Here is a 17,737-nt window from a genome sequence, read left to right as displayed (position 1 = left end):
TCTCATTTGTCTCTTAAAAATGTGTCTGTAAAATACTTATCTATCCAGAATTATAACATATTACATACTAGTATTAAAATGTTCTCATCTCAGGACTTAATGGAAAACAAGATTTATTAAACTTAGTTTTATGCAGTGTGTCAACTATACTTCAATTAAAAAATAGATCTATGCACAATTTTTAAGGATTAAACCTGTCGATTATTGTTCTTCATGGGCTGAAATGGTTTTTTCCCTAAGACTACCAAATGTCATTCCAAATACAACCTGGTCTTGCAATTTCAAGGGATTCTATTATTATATCTAGTTGCACTCTCTCAAACAAACTCATAGTTTGACCATAGTTAAGACTCACAATTAAAACAAGGTTGAAAACTAAAAAATGTTTACGTTCCATGACCAATTCAGTGTTAATACTATAAAGCTGATTTATTTTAATAAATATACTAACTTGAATATGGTATTTTGTGGCTTAAAATGTAGTAAAACACAATAATCTGGGTCTCCCTTTTTGGGGGAGTCCCTCTTTTATTGCATTCTTCAGAGAGAGGTAAGCATCTCATCTACTAGTAGTTCTGCAGCTTTCTGAAGGGTTAAGAAAAAACACAAACGCTACCCCCCACTTCCCCCAACAGAGAAAGCAAAAGAGCAAAGTTCTAAACACAATAAGGAAAGCATTACCTAGAGATCTATTGATAAACAGCCACACATACTAGTCTCTCAAAGAATTGGAGCCTTCAAGAGAAAGAATCCAAAAATATCTGAGCTGAATACTTTGTCATAATGAAGAAAACTACCTAATACACAAGGAACTTCTTCTCCAAAAGGAGAAGCCACAACCATAGTTCTCAAAACATGTTTCTATAAAACAGTGAAAGACTCCAAGATGACCTGAGGTTAAAAAAAGAGCTGCTTAAGATGAAAAACAGCAGTATGTTCCCAATTCACAGAAAAATATGTAAGTTCATTCCCTGAATTTTGCTGGAATCCTTGGTGCCCACTACTATATATCTGCTGGCAGACAAGAAAGAGATGAAAGAGCAATACTATAAAGGGCACTAGGACTTCCAGGTGTCCTGCTAATTGAACAATTTGGTAAATCACTGGCCTAGAGAGTTTATAAGTGAAATCTCATTACAGAAAAGATTCAACTTCTAGAAGTACATAATTTAAGTTTTGGCCAGAGTGGGTTATTCAATGAATCAATGATAGGAATAACTTTTCTTATCAGAAAGGTAAAGATGCTTTTTAAAAAAAATTTAAACAAAAAAAAATTAAAACAAAAATGTCTAGTAAGATAGATCATGAAGTCTACAACATATTACTAAGAAAAAAAAAGATAACCTTGTAGTAAGTATTTTCCTTAAAGTTAGAAGGATATATATCAAATTTTAAATGAGTAAAGGTGAAGAATTAGGGGGAAGATTTAAAGTATCCTTTCACTTTTTCATTTTCACTGCATTCAATTAATTATTCATAGTGATCAAAGTATTATCAGATACAAATAAAGAGATTTCTATTTTGAAACTAATTAGTTATATAACATAAGGCATCTACTTTTATGAAAGTAAAAAAAATGTATTAAATCCTTCCCTGCTGTAACAAAAGCTTTTACTTTACTGAATATTTAATTTTAAAAATACATACTTGTTTAGTATCAGCATCAATAAGATCAAAGAATGCTCGAATTGTAGTCAATTGCAATTGCTTACACCTAAAGAATAAAGTTACAAATGAAACGTTCTTTAAAAGTATACTTTTGATACAAACATGCACAATTCTATTATTTAATGGAATATCTGGGTTTCCTTTACTGCTCTAAACTCTAAAAGTATTTAACAAATCATTATTATCAAGTATATATCTTAAAGTTGAAACATAAAAATAAAGCAAATTAAATCTTCCTGGATGTTTGACAGTGGAACTATCAGGGTCCTTCTGTTTTCCCTAAGTCTCCTTGTCTACCCCAGCTATAGACAATATCTGCCCCATCTTTCTATGCCTAAACTGTTGTGCTTCTTTCAGACACCATAGACTACACAGCCAGAGGAAAGTGAAAAAAGAAACTTTAAGCCAAATCATATAGAGAGAAGATAACTAGGGTCTACATATTTCTTACTCGTAATCTATTTATATAAAGGATAAATCTAACTCCTACTTGGCTTTCCATGTACTATTCTAGAATAGTCAATGCTACATTAATCAAGTTCCTGAGTTTGGTGACTGGCCAAGAGCTCAGTGGTCTTATCGCAAATACCTTTAATTTTGCTAAACTATGACAAACTCGAAAATTTTGATATTTGAGTCTAGCTTGAGACTGATGCTATTGGTTCTTCAAGAAATGATTTTACAGGCTGCCAAAGGAACCTTGGTCATACTGAGACAAAAACCAAGGTTAGAGTTCTAGGTACTTTAGTCAATCTTTCTCCCATATCATTATTTGTGGATAAATCAATGCACTGATGAGAAAAAAGGAGCACCACAAATCACCAAAATAGTTATATTAACTTACCACACAATGGAGAGGTGGTCTGTTGAGACCCAGGTCTTAGGCACTGCTGAACTCTAAAAGGACAGGAAAAAAAAATCCAACTTAAGAAAAGCACATTTGTTATTCTCCAAAAGGTTTGAAATTCCCAGAAGCTAATATTTAGAAACATGTAACATTAGTTTCACTACTTTATGATGCATAGACATATTTAAATGATGATTATAAAAGGTGATCCAAAAATATTAAGGTAGTCCCTGCATAAAATCATTGTCATTACTCCTTAGTCAAGCTTAAATTACCCTTTAAAAAATTATTTAAGTATCCACAGATTCCTTACTGAAGTTTAATGTCTAACTCTATTACTCTATTAAGAGGCTGTTTATGATTCTTTAATAAATCACAATTATTTTAGTAGTTTTAGTTCTGACTATTCTTTGATAAAGTCTAAGATGTTACTTTTTAATCAGGTGTGCTTAAGAAATACCCAGACCTGGGGAGATTTTTCAAAATTAACATGCCTGACCACAATTCCAAAACTATTAAATCAGACTCTTACAAGTAGGGCCCAAGGTTACTTATTTTGAAAAAAATCCCTAGATTAGGATATGTATTACTAGTTAGAGACAGAATAGGAAAAGGCTCCTAAAAAATATAACTATTTGAAGAAAACTTCCTGACAATGGCACAGTACCCCCTTCAAGAACTAGACTCCTTTTCATACCAGGTAATGACTTCCTTCCCTGTGAATAGCATCTTACATACAATGGGGAAACATTAAGTAAATCTGATTATTATTTTTCACAGTGTCTCTCTTTGCATTCAAGAAAGGACTGTTTACTGTCAGCCTGGGTCCCTTAATGGGACTCCTTCAAAAACCATCCACCAACTTAAATACATATTTAGGGCAGTTATAGGAGTAAAATGTAAACTTGTATAGTGTTTAAGTGCCAGTTCTGTGTGAGTGTATATCACAGCATTTCAGCCTACTTTACTAATACAATCGAGGTCTCTAACTTAATTTTTCTAGTTCCAATGGATGTAAATGTCAATTAACTATTCTTGAGATAATCATTAAAAAATTGTTACTTCTTAATAATTGTTTTTTAAAGTAAACATACATGCAGATATATAAAATACTATAAACTATTTAGGGGCTAAAATACTAAATAAAATTCTGACAATAACCAGCTTTGAGAAAATTCCATTAAGAGATAAAATATTTTCATCAGAGATACAGAATTACAAGCTCCTCAAACAACAAATTATCAAACACATCAGAAAAGAGGGACACGGACACACACACACACACACACACACACACACACACACACACACCCCTTAAAGAAACCAAAGTTCTTTAAAAGATAAGCTGGAGGAAAGGACACCAATAGAGCATCATGCCCCAACCAAGTCTAGGAAATAAGACATCCAATTATATATATATTTGTGTTTTACTAAAGAGTTGATATTTCATGTTTTGAGGACTTCAAGCAAATATCTGCCCAAAATATTCAACACCAAATAACAAGATTCATACTAATAATGAGGTCTGAGAGATTTTCCAATTTAGTTGCAAAGCTATTATATGGTTATATCACAACTCCTCCAGTAATAAGAAAATGGTGGGTAACTGCAGAATGGCTTAATAATTTTTGTTTTATGTGTGGCAAGTATTCAGTAATACTTGTTCAATAAACGAATAGTAACCTAAGGTGGGGCAATAGATGAACTGAGCAAGGGAGTTATGTACAAAGAGAACAACCATGAAACAAAGCACAATCTCTTAAAAAGCAAAAAGAACTCTATGGATTTTTTAAGAAATAAGTTATATGGGGCACCTAGGTGGCTCAGTCGATTAGGTGTCTGACTCTTGATTTTAGCTCAGATCATGAATTCAAGGTTCATGAGTTTGAGCCCTGCATTGGGCTCTACACTAACAGCACTGAGGTTAATTGGGATTCTCTCTCCCTCTCTCTGCCCCAGCCCCGAGTGTACTCTCTCACTCTCTCAAAATAAATAAACTTAAAAAAATTATTTAAAAAAAGAAATTAAGTTATGTTTGGAAATGATGTGTAGTATACACATGTATACATACTACATATAATATCTACACACTGTGTAGAGTTAAAAAGTTAAGATGATAACTGAAGATTTCAAGGTAAAAAATATAAGAAATTATATAAATCCTAAAAGAAAACTTGAACTCAATTTACAGAGGCTATGTATCTCAGTTAAAGACCAAATACTTGATGTCCTAGCAGGGGAGAATAATTAGCAAATTAATCAATCAGGGTTCTGTTATACTATCAAAGCTACTTTTTTAATTTTAAAATTGGTAAACCTTAGAGCGCCTGAGTGGCTCAGTCAGTTATGCATCTGACTTCAGTTCAGGTCATGATCTCACAGTTCATGGGTTCAGGCCCCGCATAAGGCTCTGTGCTGACAGCTGAGAGCCTGGATTCTGTTTCAGATTCTGTGTTTCCCTCTCTCTCTGCCCCTCCCCTACTCACACTGTCTCTCTCTCTCAAAAATAAACGTTAAAAAAAATAATAAAAATAATAAAATTGGTAAACCTTTATTCAAGTTCAACACTCATAAGTATGTGATATGCTTGATATTCGACTTCCATTATAAATAGCACACCACTCAGATGTAACAAGGGGCCCTTGGACTTCAGTCCACAAATTCTTATGGTTAAAACTCATCAATGAGTAGATACTTATTTTGAACAAGAAACAATTATTCTTACGAGTCACCTTCATAAATAAGTAATTTTCACAAGCTTTCTAAGATCCTTTTCACTTTCTGTGGACATAAGCACTATGCCTCTGCCTTCCCAGCATATTCATTCTTTCATATTCTGTCTCTCACACACAAACGTGCACACACACACCCACACACACATAGCACTACACCAACTCAGTAGTCATTTTCAAGCAAGTATATATTTTTCCTTTCATACCCCATAGTATCCATCCTGTTACTATTTCAGTAGAATCTTAAAAAAAGATTACCACAACAGATAAGGCACTGGTATGATGGCTTAATTTTGGAAGAAAAGTCAGTCCTGAACGAACTTGGTAATCCCGGAATCCTCCAGCTACAGAAAGTGTGGTTAAATTTATGTGTCTAGCATTTAGAATCCAATAGTTGTTTACAGTCATATAAAAATCTGGTAGGAAATAAAGACACATATTAAAAATTAGTAGTCATTCCCTGAAACAATAAAGTATCTATGATACTAATACTAAACTGAATTTCTGTTTAAGCCATACTGAATTGCCTACAAACAATGTTATTCACATTTCTCATTTTTGAGTAGTCAGTATCTTTATACATGGTCTATTTTCCCATTAAATCAGAGTACAAATACTAAGAGTTACTAAAGGTCTCAGTAAAGAAAAAAGATATTCAAACTTCATTAGTTTTGTCAAGTCCATACACAAAACAGGTCTCTACATCCCACAAAGATGCTGCTAGACCATAAGCCACACAGTGTAATAAGGAGAAACCCCTAAAATTCTACCAAAGATAAAGTTCACTATGCTAAAAAAAATGGTAGATCTTCCTAATCATGGCAGTATGAGAGCTTAGCAGCTCTCTACTGTGGCCAGTTACCACTATACAAAGTACTATTTAAGTGATTAAAATACAATCAGGACAACAACAATCATTTTAGTCTTGAGACTCGATGCTGCTATGGAAAACTCTAAGGGTTAAGAAGGTTCTACTCAGGGTGCTCCTGGGTGGCTTAGTTGGTTGAGTGTGTGACTCTTAATTTTGGCTCAGGTCATGATCTCACAGTTTGTGAGATTGAGGCTCACATTGGGGTCCGTGCTGACAAGGTAGAGCCTGCTTGGGATTCTCTCTCTGTCTCTCTCTCTCTCTCTGCCCCTCCCCTACTCCCTACTTGTGTGTCCTCTTTCCCTCTCCTCTCTCTCAAAATAAATAAACTTAAAACAAACAAAAAAAATAACTCATTTAGTGTAAGTAACAAGTAGCTCAAAGGGAAGAATCTGCAATTTTTCCACTTTATCTATGGAAGATGAAAACAATACAGTGTCAAAGATTTGAGGCCAGGGCAGGGGAGTTCTCCTTTCCTTTCTGATTATCAGAACTTAATGTGTTTTTACCCTGGCATTTGATCCTATTGAGGGCTTCAAACATTTTGGAACAGCAAACTTCTCCCATTAAAGATCTCAGCAATATTTAATTAGAATATGACTAAGCAGACCCATTCCTAACATCTGCAGGTCCTAGGACAAGAGGACCAAGGAACACATGCTATATGTCTAAATATATGTCTAAATATTTAACAGTAAAAATTTCAGCTAACAAACTGTTAAATCAATTATCTCTGCCTATCTTGACAAATATACATCTTCCAAATAACCTGGAAGACCAAGTTCAAATAACAAGTTCTAGGACATCTCAGAGATGGAGACTAGATGATGACAGCACAGGAAGAGCAGATCTCTAATCCATCACTGTACTAGCCTCTCTTCCCATCTCAATTTCATCCTGCATTACAAGGATGAAGGATACCCAAGCTCTATTTGTACCTCATGCAGAGCCATCCCTTAGCCACAACTCAAGTTTATATACCTGCCCTCAGAACAGATCCAGGTAAGAGGCCCACACAGGCCATGGAAAAGTCTGGAGGCGGGGTTACCTGGATCATGGTCCAAAAGTAAAGGCACAGCTGCAAATATAGGCCAAGCTGCTTGGCCTATATACTCCTCGCCTTGTGGTGAATGGCAGTGCCAGGGCAGGGACCCCTAAAGTGCAGAGCCCAGTGCACAGCTTCCATTCCCCTATTGAAGGGCAGTATTTCCATCAAGTATAAACAGGGAATGCACTTCTGGAGGTCATATGGGTCTCCTAAAAACCTCCTAAAAAATCCGCCACCCCTAGAACTTTTGTTTGTTCATTCTAATTTTGGCTTAATGAAATATGAAATAAATACAGAATAAATAAGAAAGAGGGTTACTAATTACTGGAAAGGCACCTAACATTAAGAATTACTTTCAGCCTGAACCTTTCAGAGACAGACCATCAGTAGCCTTCAAAAACAGTAAAATTGGACTCTTTTGAAAGCTCTTTCCTCAAAGAGTTTTTTAAGATGTATTCTGAGTAACTCTAACTTAACATACATGGCTCATCGACATAAAATGTAATAAAAAAGGTCTCAATTGTGATGACAAGTATTATGACTAGTCAATGCCTTTGAATTTTTTTCTAAACCTATAGGTCATTTGTAATTATAAGAATTAATAAAGCAAATTTAAGCAACTTCATTAAAACTAAAAATTTATACTGAAAGATTTCTACAAGCAAAGTTTTAAATGTAATAAGGGAAAAAATTAAACTTCACTGTAGGTACTGTTGCACCAGATATTCCAGCAAATAAATTACCCCTTGGCAATGTTATGTTAAAATGGGTACTTTGGTTTGGAGTCACTAAGGTATATTTCTCATTTTTATCACAATTAAGATAATGCAAATTTCGATAAGGTAAGAAGTGGTGTAAATTTACTGCTCAGGAAAAAGAATTCTTTTTCAAAGACTTTCTTCTGTCATATAACATTTCAATAAACAGTGAAGATAACACTTTTTTAAAAAATATTTATTTATTTACCTTGAGAGAGAAAGCATGAGTGGGGGAGAGGTAGAGAAAGGGAGAGAGAGAATCCCAAGCAGGCCCCATGCCCAGCACAGAGCTGGACACAGGGCTCGATCTGACTGTGAGATCATGACCTTAGCCGAAATCAAGAGTCAGATTCTCAACCAACTGAGCCACCCAGGCACCCCAATACTAGACTTTTCTTTGAACATGCAGATAATAATGGTACCTATCTCACAGGACTGCCCTAAGTCTCAAGTGAAATAATAATACATCATGTGAAGTCCTTAATACAACACCCAAAATATAGCAAAGTATAGTAATAAGTATTAGGAATTCTATCACAAATTCTAAATTTGTTTAAAAATTTATTTAAAATTTACATGGTGACCTATTTATTTTAAAACAAGGCATTTCTACTGTTTTACTTAAAATATAAGCTTATTTTGAATAGAATACTGTAAGCATTAACAAAACACAGGAAGTTTAACAAACATACTTTAAGAGACAAAGAGTCATCTCCAAGAGTAACTAAACTGAAGCCCAAGTGTCTAGGGATTATAAGATACATGTTCTCCACAGTAAGATGCTACTGACAGAGAAAACAAAAATTCCAATTATTAGCCTAAGCTGAAAGTCACAAAGAAAGATGCTCAGAAATGGAGGTGTTAATTTGAAACTGAGCTGCTTCACACATGGATAAATCTACAGCACACTCTAAAGAAAGTAGGAGCAAGGATTTGTTTAATCCTAAACAATAATGAGGAGGTCAGTTAGTGTTTATCTAATAGTACTTACCTGTTATGAAACGATCCAATGGCAACACAGGAGCAACATGAGGTGTAGCTTGTGTAATAAGAAGATTTATCAGATCTTGTTTAAAATTTTTCAATGTAAGCAATGCTCTTGCAACAAGGCCACCCATAGAGTGGCCAATTATTGCCACACTTTTTGGAGCAAATTCTTGACCCTATGAAAAAAAAAAATCACCAAGGCATAATGAAGGCTTATCATAACAAAAATTCCAAATATTTACCTCTCTATATGAGCAATTTTATAGAAAAAAAGAAAATTAAACTACTTACATAAACTTGCATAAGATACAGAAATATATTTTCATTTACTTATAATTGGTATATGCTACCATTTTGGATCCTGCCTAATATTTTTAATGGCTATGCTTTGGTTTTCTGAACCAAAATCAGAACTCTTCGTCTACCATATCATGTCTTACCATTTGTTACATTGGATGTAAAAGGTGTAATTATATTTGGTTTATTCCAAAATATTAGATTTTATAGCATAGAAGTCAGATCATTTATTTGAAACTGAAAACATCACAAAAATTCAGAACAATTATGGTTGCCATAACAATATGATACCTCATCATATTGATACATCTTATCAAGTTACTTCTCTATTGTGCACCTGGGTTGAAAAAGAAACCAGCATTCCAAAATATTTACTCACTGACAATTACATATTTTATTTTTAAAATAAGCATTGCTTTTTCAAAAATCTTTTGTCTCCATATAGTATCCTTAGTTTCACTGCCAAACTTTTGCTTATCACTCTCCACACTAATCCTTCATCTATGCCTTCTCTCATAACTATGAATAAATTGGGCTTTTTACAGAAAAGAATTAACATAGTAAGCCTGAGACTGTTATCCTTATAATGGACTGCATATAAGTTGGCTCTGGGATACAGTCTGGAACCTTAGATTCCTGGATTTTCCCATATTTCCTAAATGGAAGAATGGCTCACTATGCTGAAACTGTTTTGCAAATAATACAGTTTATACTGCATACCTGCTGTCCTTCTGGTTGGGATTTTAGTACATGCTAGGCACAGGGTCTCTACATGACCAGCCCCCAGTAAATACTATGGGCACTGAACTTCTCATGAGCTTCTCTCACAGACAACACTTCACACATCACAATTCATTGCTGTATGAATTAAATGGATCCAGTGTAACTCCCCTTTAAGGACATTTGGAGGCTTGTACCTGGCTTCCTCTGGACTTCACCCCATGCACCTTTTCTTTATTCATTTTGCTTTGTATCCTTTCATTGTAATAAATCATAACCATGAGTACAAGTACATGCTGAATCCTATGAATCCTTCTGGACAATTATCAAGCCTGGGGATGGTCTTGGTGATTCCCAACACAGAGCTGATCTTAAAAAAAAAGCCAAACTCTCCATTTGTGCTCTGAAACCCATCCCCTTCTGCCTTCTCAAGTACATCACTCCAGCAATTCTACTCACTTTTTTCTTGCACTGTTGTTTCTCGCTCTCTACCAGATCATTCTTGCTAGTATAAAAATATATTATTCTCCCTTAAAAAATAAAAACTACTCTTTTGACACCAACTTTACCCTTAGTGAGCACATCTTTCTCTACATCTCTATAGTGTAACTCACTAAAATCAACTGCCTATACAGTACTTGCTGTCTCCAATTTCTCAACTTCCATACACTCTTACACCCACTCCAATCACACTTTCACTTCAACACTCCTCCAAAATTATCAAGTCACCAAGGAATCTAATGGCCAATTTTCAATCCTCATCTTATATGAACTATCAACAGAATTTGACATAGATCACTTCTTCCTCTTTGAAATGATTTGTTCGGATTCCTTGACAACATATTATCCTGGTTCTCCTCTTGCCTCACTGGCTACTTCTTTTTAGTCTCCTGCTGTTTCCTTCTCATCTCCCCCATGTCTTTTTTTTTTTTTTTTAATGTTTACTTTATTTTTGAGAGAGAAACAGAGACAGAGTGTGAGCAGGAAAGGGGCAGAGAGAGGGAGACACAGAATCCAAAGCAGGCTCCAGACTCCTAGCTGTCAGCACAGAGCCCAGCACAGGACTTGAACTCATGAACAGATCATTACCTGAGCTAAAGTCAGATGCTTAACCAACCCAGGCACCCCACCCCCCATCTCAATAAGGTAGTGACTCAGGCCTCAGTCCTTAGGTCTCTTCTTTCATATCTTGACTCCATAGTGATCTCATCCAATCTCATGGCTTTAAATGCATCCATATACTGGCAAGCCTCAAGTTATTATCTCCAGACTGGACCTCTTTCTCTTGAACTTAAAATCCAATCGCATCCTAACTATACTTGGGATATCTAACATGCATCTTAAATCAAACCTGTCTAAAACTAAATTATTAATCTCCTCCAAATATATTCTTCTTACATTTTCCCCAATCTTAGATAACGGCATTTCAATCCTTCTAGTTGTTCAGCCAAAAACTCTGGGTCATTCTCAACTCTTTTTGTTTCACACTGCCTCTCCATATCTGATCTGCCAGCAAATCTTGTTTCCTTTAAGATTTATACCAATCTCGGGGCGCCTGGGTGGCGCAGTCGGTTAAGCGTCCGACTTCAGCCAGGTCACGATCTCGCGGTCCGTGAGTTCGAGCCCCGCGTCAGGCTCTGGGCTGATGGCTCGGAGCCTGGAGCCTGTTTCCGATTCTGTGTCTCCCTCTCTCTCTGCCCCTCCCCCATTCATGCTCTGTCTCTCTCTGTCCCAAAAAAAAAAACAAAACAAAAAAAACGTTGAAAAGATTTATACCAATCTATTTCTTATCACCTCCAATGTTACCAACTTGATTTAAGCCACCATTATTCATGCCTGAATTACTGCAATGAGCCCCTAACTAGTCTCTTTACTTCTCTCACATCCCTTCATTTATCCTTGAAACCATCCACAGAATAGTATCATTAAAACCTAAATCAGGACATGTCACTCCTTTGCTCAAAAATCTCAGCAGTGTCTTTCCCTATCATTTCAAATAAAAGGTAATATTCTTAAAATTGCCTACAAGGCTCTATCATTTGTCTCCCCCTGCCAAATTTTCCTTTATTAACTTATTCTATCTACTCCAGCCATACCAGCCTCCCTGTTTTTCTTCTAATACAGCTCACATGTGCTGGCCTCATATATTTTACTTGTTTCCTCTATCTGAAATACTTTCCTCCTAAATACCCTCATGCCCTCTAATTTATAATAAACTGTCTGCTTCTCAATAGAGATCTTTGCTGGGGACCCTTATTTGTAATTGTAGTCCTCTACCCTTTGCTCCCTATGTCCCTTTCCTGTTTTATTTTACTTCTTGGCATTTATCACTCTGTAAGATAGTATATATTTTTATTATTTATGTTTATTATCTGCCTCTCCTGACTAGAACATAAGGCCCATGAGGGCTTGGATTTCTGTTTTATTCACTGCTATAACTGCATGTAGATTCAGGTGCTGAATAAATGAGGTTTCCTCCATGTGTAACGTCCTCTCACTTTCTCACACTCAAATCCTGTCCATTCAACAAAATTCAGTTGTCTCGAACTCCTACAGTACCTGGTTGTAAAACAAATCTTATGTTCTAAAAGCCTCAATTTAAAAGCGAGTTTATTAGCTCTATTATAAATTTAATATGTAGTCATTAGGGAAAATATGAAAACAAAAATACAGAAGGGAAAAACTACCTAGCATAACACATTAAAGATACACTTATTTATTGTGAATGACATTTATGGAGATAAATCTCATTCTGTAAAAACATATTTATCTTACCCAATATATATCAAATACTTAAAAGGTCCTGCACCTAATTTCGCTTGTCTCCTCCTATATTATCCAGTACAGATTTAAGTTTAAAAAACACTTGCTATTGAAGTAACTTTAAAATGCTGGCTAACGCAAAGAATCATGAAGTCTAAATTTCATTCTCAAGATGCATAAGAATATCATACTGCTTGAATTTTACTATAGCTATATAGTTAAGTCTTCAAATTAGGCAGTGCAAGTTCTCCAACATTGTTCTTTTTCAAGACAGTTTGGCTTTTTTGGGTACTTTGCATTTCCACATAAGTTTGTAAATTTTTACAAAAACACCTCCTGGTATTTTCATTTGTATTGCATTAACTCTACTGCTTAATTTGGAGAGAATTTATCTCTTAATTTTAAGTCTTCTAATCCTTAAAGTTGGTTCATTTATTTGGATTCCTTTCCCTCAGCAAGTTTTACAGTTTGCAGTGTACAGATATTGTATAGCTCTCATTAAATTTATCCATAAGAATTGTATTTTGATATTATTGAAAATGCACTTTAAAATTTCCCCTTCCATTTGTTCAGTGATTTTTGAATACTGACCATTTGCCCTGAGAAATTGTTAAATTCACTCATGAATTATAATTCTCTGTAAATTCCTTTAAATGTTTCTGTATATTTGTATCATCTTGTGATCACATCTCACTTATCTCATCCAATAAACACCTTTATCAGATACAGAAATAGTTCTTAACCTAATAGCTTGTTTCCTCCTGTAATGCATAATACTTAATTTCCTTGGGTTGAGAAAGTTTGCATCTGTTCCTAATGCACTGAATTTTGTGGGTTTTCCTTAAATCATGAGTGGGTACTGAATGTAACCAAATGATTTTCTTCATCTATTAAGATGATCCTACGATGAATTACACTGATACTTAAATATTAAACCAACTTTCCATTCTTGGGATAAATCCTATCTAGTCATATTATACTTTAAAATATTGCTGGATTTGATAGCCTAATTTTTTGTTGAGAATCTTACATCTATGTTCATGAGGAATACTATTTTTTTTCCAAACAATATTAATGTCTGATATTGATAAGGTTTGCATGTTTCTTAAAATGAACTATAAGTATTATCTCTTCCTCTATTTTCTCAGCTTGTATGAGATGGGATTATTTCTTTCTTAAATGTGTCATGGATTTTACCACTGAAGTCATTTAACTCTAGGGTTTTCTTGGCAGTAAGATTTTTAGTTACAAATATAAAAAATGTTAAACATATAGGGCTAGTCAGAGATTCTTTCTCTTGTGTCTGTTTTGTAATTTGTTTCAAGAGATTTGAGAATTTTAACCAAGTTGTCAAATTTATTGGTGTAATGTTGTTCATAATAATCCGTTAATAGCTTCTTACTATCTGTAGGCTCTGTAGAGATGTCCCTTCTTTCATTCCCAGTATTGTTAATTTGTATTCTTTTTTTTCATCAGTCTAGATAAGGGCTTATCAATTCTTAGATCTCTTAGAAGAATGAGCCATTGGTATAATTTTTCCCCCTTTGTCTATTTTCTGTTTCCTTGATTTCTACTCCCTATTGTTTCCTTCCTTTTACTTTGAGTTTTACTTTGTTCTTTCTATAGTTTAAGTTGAAAGGTTGGATCACTGTTTTTAAACCTTGTTCTTTTCTAACATAAGCATTTAAGACTACAGTATTTCTTCTAACCACTACTTTAATTTTATAAATTCTGATGTGTTTTCATTTTAATTAGGTTCAAAACATCTTCAAATTTCACCTGTTAGTTTCTTTTTGACCTGAGTTGTCTAGAAGTAATCTCTAAATATTTGCTGATTTTCCAGATATGTTTTTGTTAATTTTAAATTTAATTCTGCTATGTTCAGAAAATATACCCTGTATGATTTGAATCCTTTGAAATTTACGTTGACTTATTTCATGGTCTAGCATATGAAATTTTTTGTAAATGTTCCTTTTGCATTTAAAGAGAACATAGCTAGTGGGGGAGCTAAGATGACAGCATAGTAGGAGGACCTTAAGCTTGTCTCGTCCCTCAAATACAAACTAGATACTAGATTTGAGATCCCTCAAATACAAATAGATAACTATCAAATCATTCCGAATACCCAAGAAATCGACCTGAGGACTGACAGAACAAACTGCACAATAGAGGGAGAAATGAGGCCACATCGAGGAAGGAAGAAAGATAGGAAGTACAGAAACATGGTTTGGGGGAGAAAGCAATCGCTGGTGCTACAGAGAGAAGGGAGCCCTGGTCCTGGAGCAAGGCAAGAGAGGGTGGAGCATACAGGGATACACACAAGGAGAACACTGGAGCCACTGGCTGAGAAAACGAGAGGGGCTGATTTTCATGAGTTTTGCAAGTTAGCAGGGCTCAAAGACCAGAGTTTTAAAGGTCTGCAGGCTTGGCTGGGAGAGACCTCTGAAAGCACTGCCATAAACCTGGAAAGAAGGCAAACAACCCCAGGGTAGAAGACACGATCTACAGATCACTTAAGGCACAGGGGGAGAAACTATTCGTTCTTCTAGGAGTGCATCTGTGGGAGGGGGCATTCAGAGAGATGCCTCTCTGGGGACAAAACAGCTGGCAGGTGCCATTTCCTTCCCCTGCCCCTCATATAGGCACAGAGACACCTGCTAAGGGCAGCTAAATCGGACACTGGCTGTTTAGCCTGCTTTGCTCCTAATCCCATATCCCTGTGCTCTGTGCACAACTGCCCTTCTAAGTCAAACCTGTACCTATCCCAGCACAGTGAAACTCTACCTCAAAAGACCAGCACAGGCCCCTGCCACAGCACATCCCTGAAGTCTGATGTTTCAAAAGTCAGCAGGCTTGGCTGGGATAGAGCCCAAAGTGCACTGCGCTTGTCTAGGCAGGCAAGCAACCCGAGGCAGACAGCATGAAAAACACCTGGGAAAAACAAGGGGAAATTGTTTGTCCTTGAGAGTGCTTCCCTGAGAGCACAGCAAGCGCAGGAGAGGGGTCTACAGGGACAAAGGAGCTGGCTGGTACCATTTCCCTTTCCCTCCCCTCACTTAGCATAAGCACAGAGCCACCTATAGTAAACAGCACAGCACCAACACTGGCTGCCTAACCTGCTTACACCAACACCCGCCCAGTACCAGCAGAGTGGGCCCATTCCCCAAAGATCAGCAAAAACCCGACACATATGAGGTCTACCAACCAGAGAGTTCTGCAAGCCTTCAGTGTACTTGTGGAAGTAGTATCAGGTCTGATTCAATAAACAGATCAGAACACACCTAGTTAAAACTTACCACACTCTGGCCAAGGTCCAAAAACTGCCCACTGCAAGCAAGGAGAGCCTCTGTAGACCACTGGCCTGAAGGATAGAGCAGCCAAAACACAGCAGCAGTATGCAGGCAGCACACACCAGAAACATTCCCTGAAGCGCCAGGCCCTGGACACTAAATGACCTCTCCCCCATAAAGCCATTACTCTCACGAGCAGGAAAAACAACAGGCTTTTCCAACACAGAGAAGACCGAGACTTAGACAAAATGCCAAGATGGAGGAAATCATACCAAAGGAAAGAACAAGAAAAGATCGCATGGTCAGAGTTCTAATCAAAACAGACATAAGTAGTATGCCTGGTGGAGACCTTAAAGTAATGATCATAAGGACATTCACTGGCTTGAGAAAAGCATAGAAGACATCAGACTGCCCCTGGCTGCTAAGATAAAAGAATTAAAAAAAAAATCAGAAGTGAAAACGGCAATAACTGAAATTTGAAACAGACTGGATAATACTAATCCACAAGAATAGAAGCAGGGGAATGAATAAGTGATATAGAAGACAGAATAACGGAAAATAATGAAGCTAAACAAAAGAGAGAAAGAATTATGGATCACAAGAATAGACTTAGGGAACTCCATTACTCCATTAAATGTAGTAACATTTGTATCATAGGAGTTCCAGAAGGAGAGAGAGAGAGGGAGAGGGAGGGAGGGAGGGAGAGAGGGAGAGGGAGAGAGAGAGAGAGAGAGAGAGAGAGAGAAAGGAGAAGATTTATTTGAGGAAATATAGCTGAAGACTTCCCTAATCTGGGGAAGGAAACACACATCCAAATCCAGGAGGCACAGGGAACTCCCATTAAAATCAGGCAAACATCAAGACATACTGTAGTTAAATTTGCAAAAATAGTGATAAAGAAAAAGTCCTAAAAGCAGCAAGACAGAAGAAGTCCCTAACTTTACAAGGGAAAACCCATAAAGCTAGCTGCAGACCTCTCCACAGAAACTTGGCAGGCCAGATGGGAGTGGTATAATTTATTCAATGTGCTGAATGGGAAAAATCTGTAGCCAAGAATACTCTACCCAGCGAGGCTATCATTCACAACAGGAGACAAAGGATTGCCCAAATAAAAACTAAAGGAGTCCATGACCACTAACTCAGCGCTGCAAGAAATATTAAAAGGGATTCTTTGAGTGGGAAGGAAAGACCAAGAGTGACAAAGAAGGAAGAGAAAATCTCCAGAAGTCACAACAAAACAAGTAATAAAATGGCACTAAATACATATCAATAGTTACTCTGAATGTAAGTGGATTGAACACTTCAATCAAAAGATAGAGGGTATCAGAATGGATAAAAACCTAAGACCCAGCTATATGCTGCCTACAAGAGACTCATTTTAGACCAAAAGACACCCACAGATTGAAAGTGAGGGGATGTAGAAATATTTATCATGCAAAGGAAGTCAAAAGAAAGACACTGTAGCTATACTTACATCAGACAAGCTAGATTTTATTTTATTATATTTTTAATTTAAATTTTAGTTAACATACAGTACAATATTGGATTCAGGAGTAGAATTCAGTGATTCATCACTTATATACAACACTTAGTCCTCATCAAAACAAGTGATCTCCTTAGTACCCATCACTCATCTAGCCCATCTCCCACTGACCTCCCTCTACCAACCCAGTTTGTTCTCTATCATTAAGAGTCTCTCATAGTTTGTTACCCTTTCTTCTCCTTTTCCACCCCCCTACCCATATGTTCATCTGTTTTG

The 17,737-nt window shown here is 36.2% G+C and overlaps 1 protein-coding gene across 2 annotated transcripts in view; it reads right to left on the bottom strand.

Annotated features, from left to right (window-relative positions):
- PGAP1 (post-GPI attachment to proteins inositol deacylase 1) overlaps positions 1 to 17,737 on the bottom strand; it is a 91,421-nt gene that overhangs the window by 52,471 nt on the left and 21,213 nt on the right. For both annotated transcript variants that reach the window (XR_007154999.1, XM_047872345.1), the window contains exons 4-7: positions 8,913 to 9,084; positions 5,506 to 5,663; positions 2,513 to 2,565; positions 1,648 to 1,714 (exon numbers count right to left, since the gene is read on the bottom strand). Coding sequence is in view for 1 of the 2 variants with exons in the window: in XM_047872345.1 (XP_047728301.1) it covers positions 1,648 to 1,714; positions 2,513 to 2,565; positions 5,506 to 5,663; positions 8,913 to 9,084 (450 nt within the window). In the remaining variant the exon portion in view is untranslated. The remainder of the gene's footprint in view (positions 1 to 1,647; positions 1,715 to 2,512; positions 2,566 to 5,505; positions 5,664 to 8,912; positions 9,085 to 17,737) is intronic.

This window comes from Prionailurus viverrinus, chromosome C1, assembly GCF_022837055.1.
Source record: "Prionailurus viverrinus isolate Anna chromosome C1, UM_Priviv_1.0, whole genome shotgun sequence".
NCBI lineage: Eukaryota > Metazoa > Chordata > Mammalia > Carnivora > Felidae > Prionailurus > Prionailurus viverrinus.
Note: the sequence above shows the minus strand (reverse complement) of the source record. Positions and strands in the feature narration are given on the sequence as shown.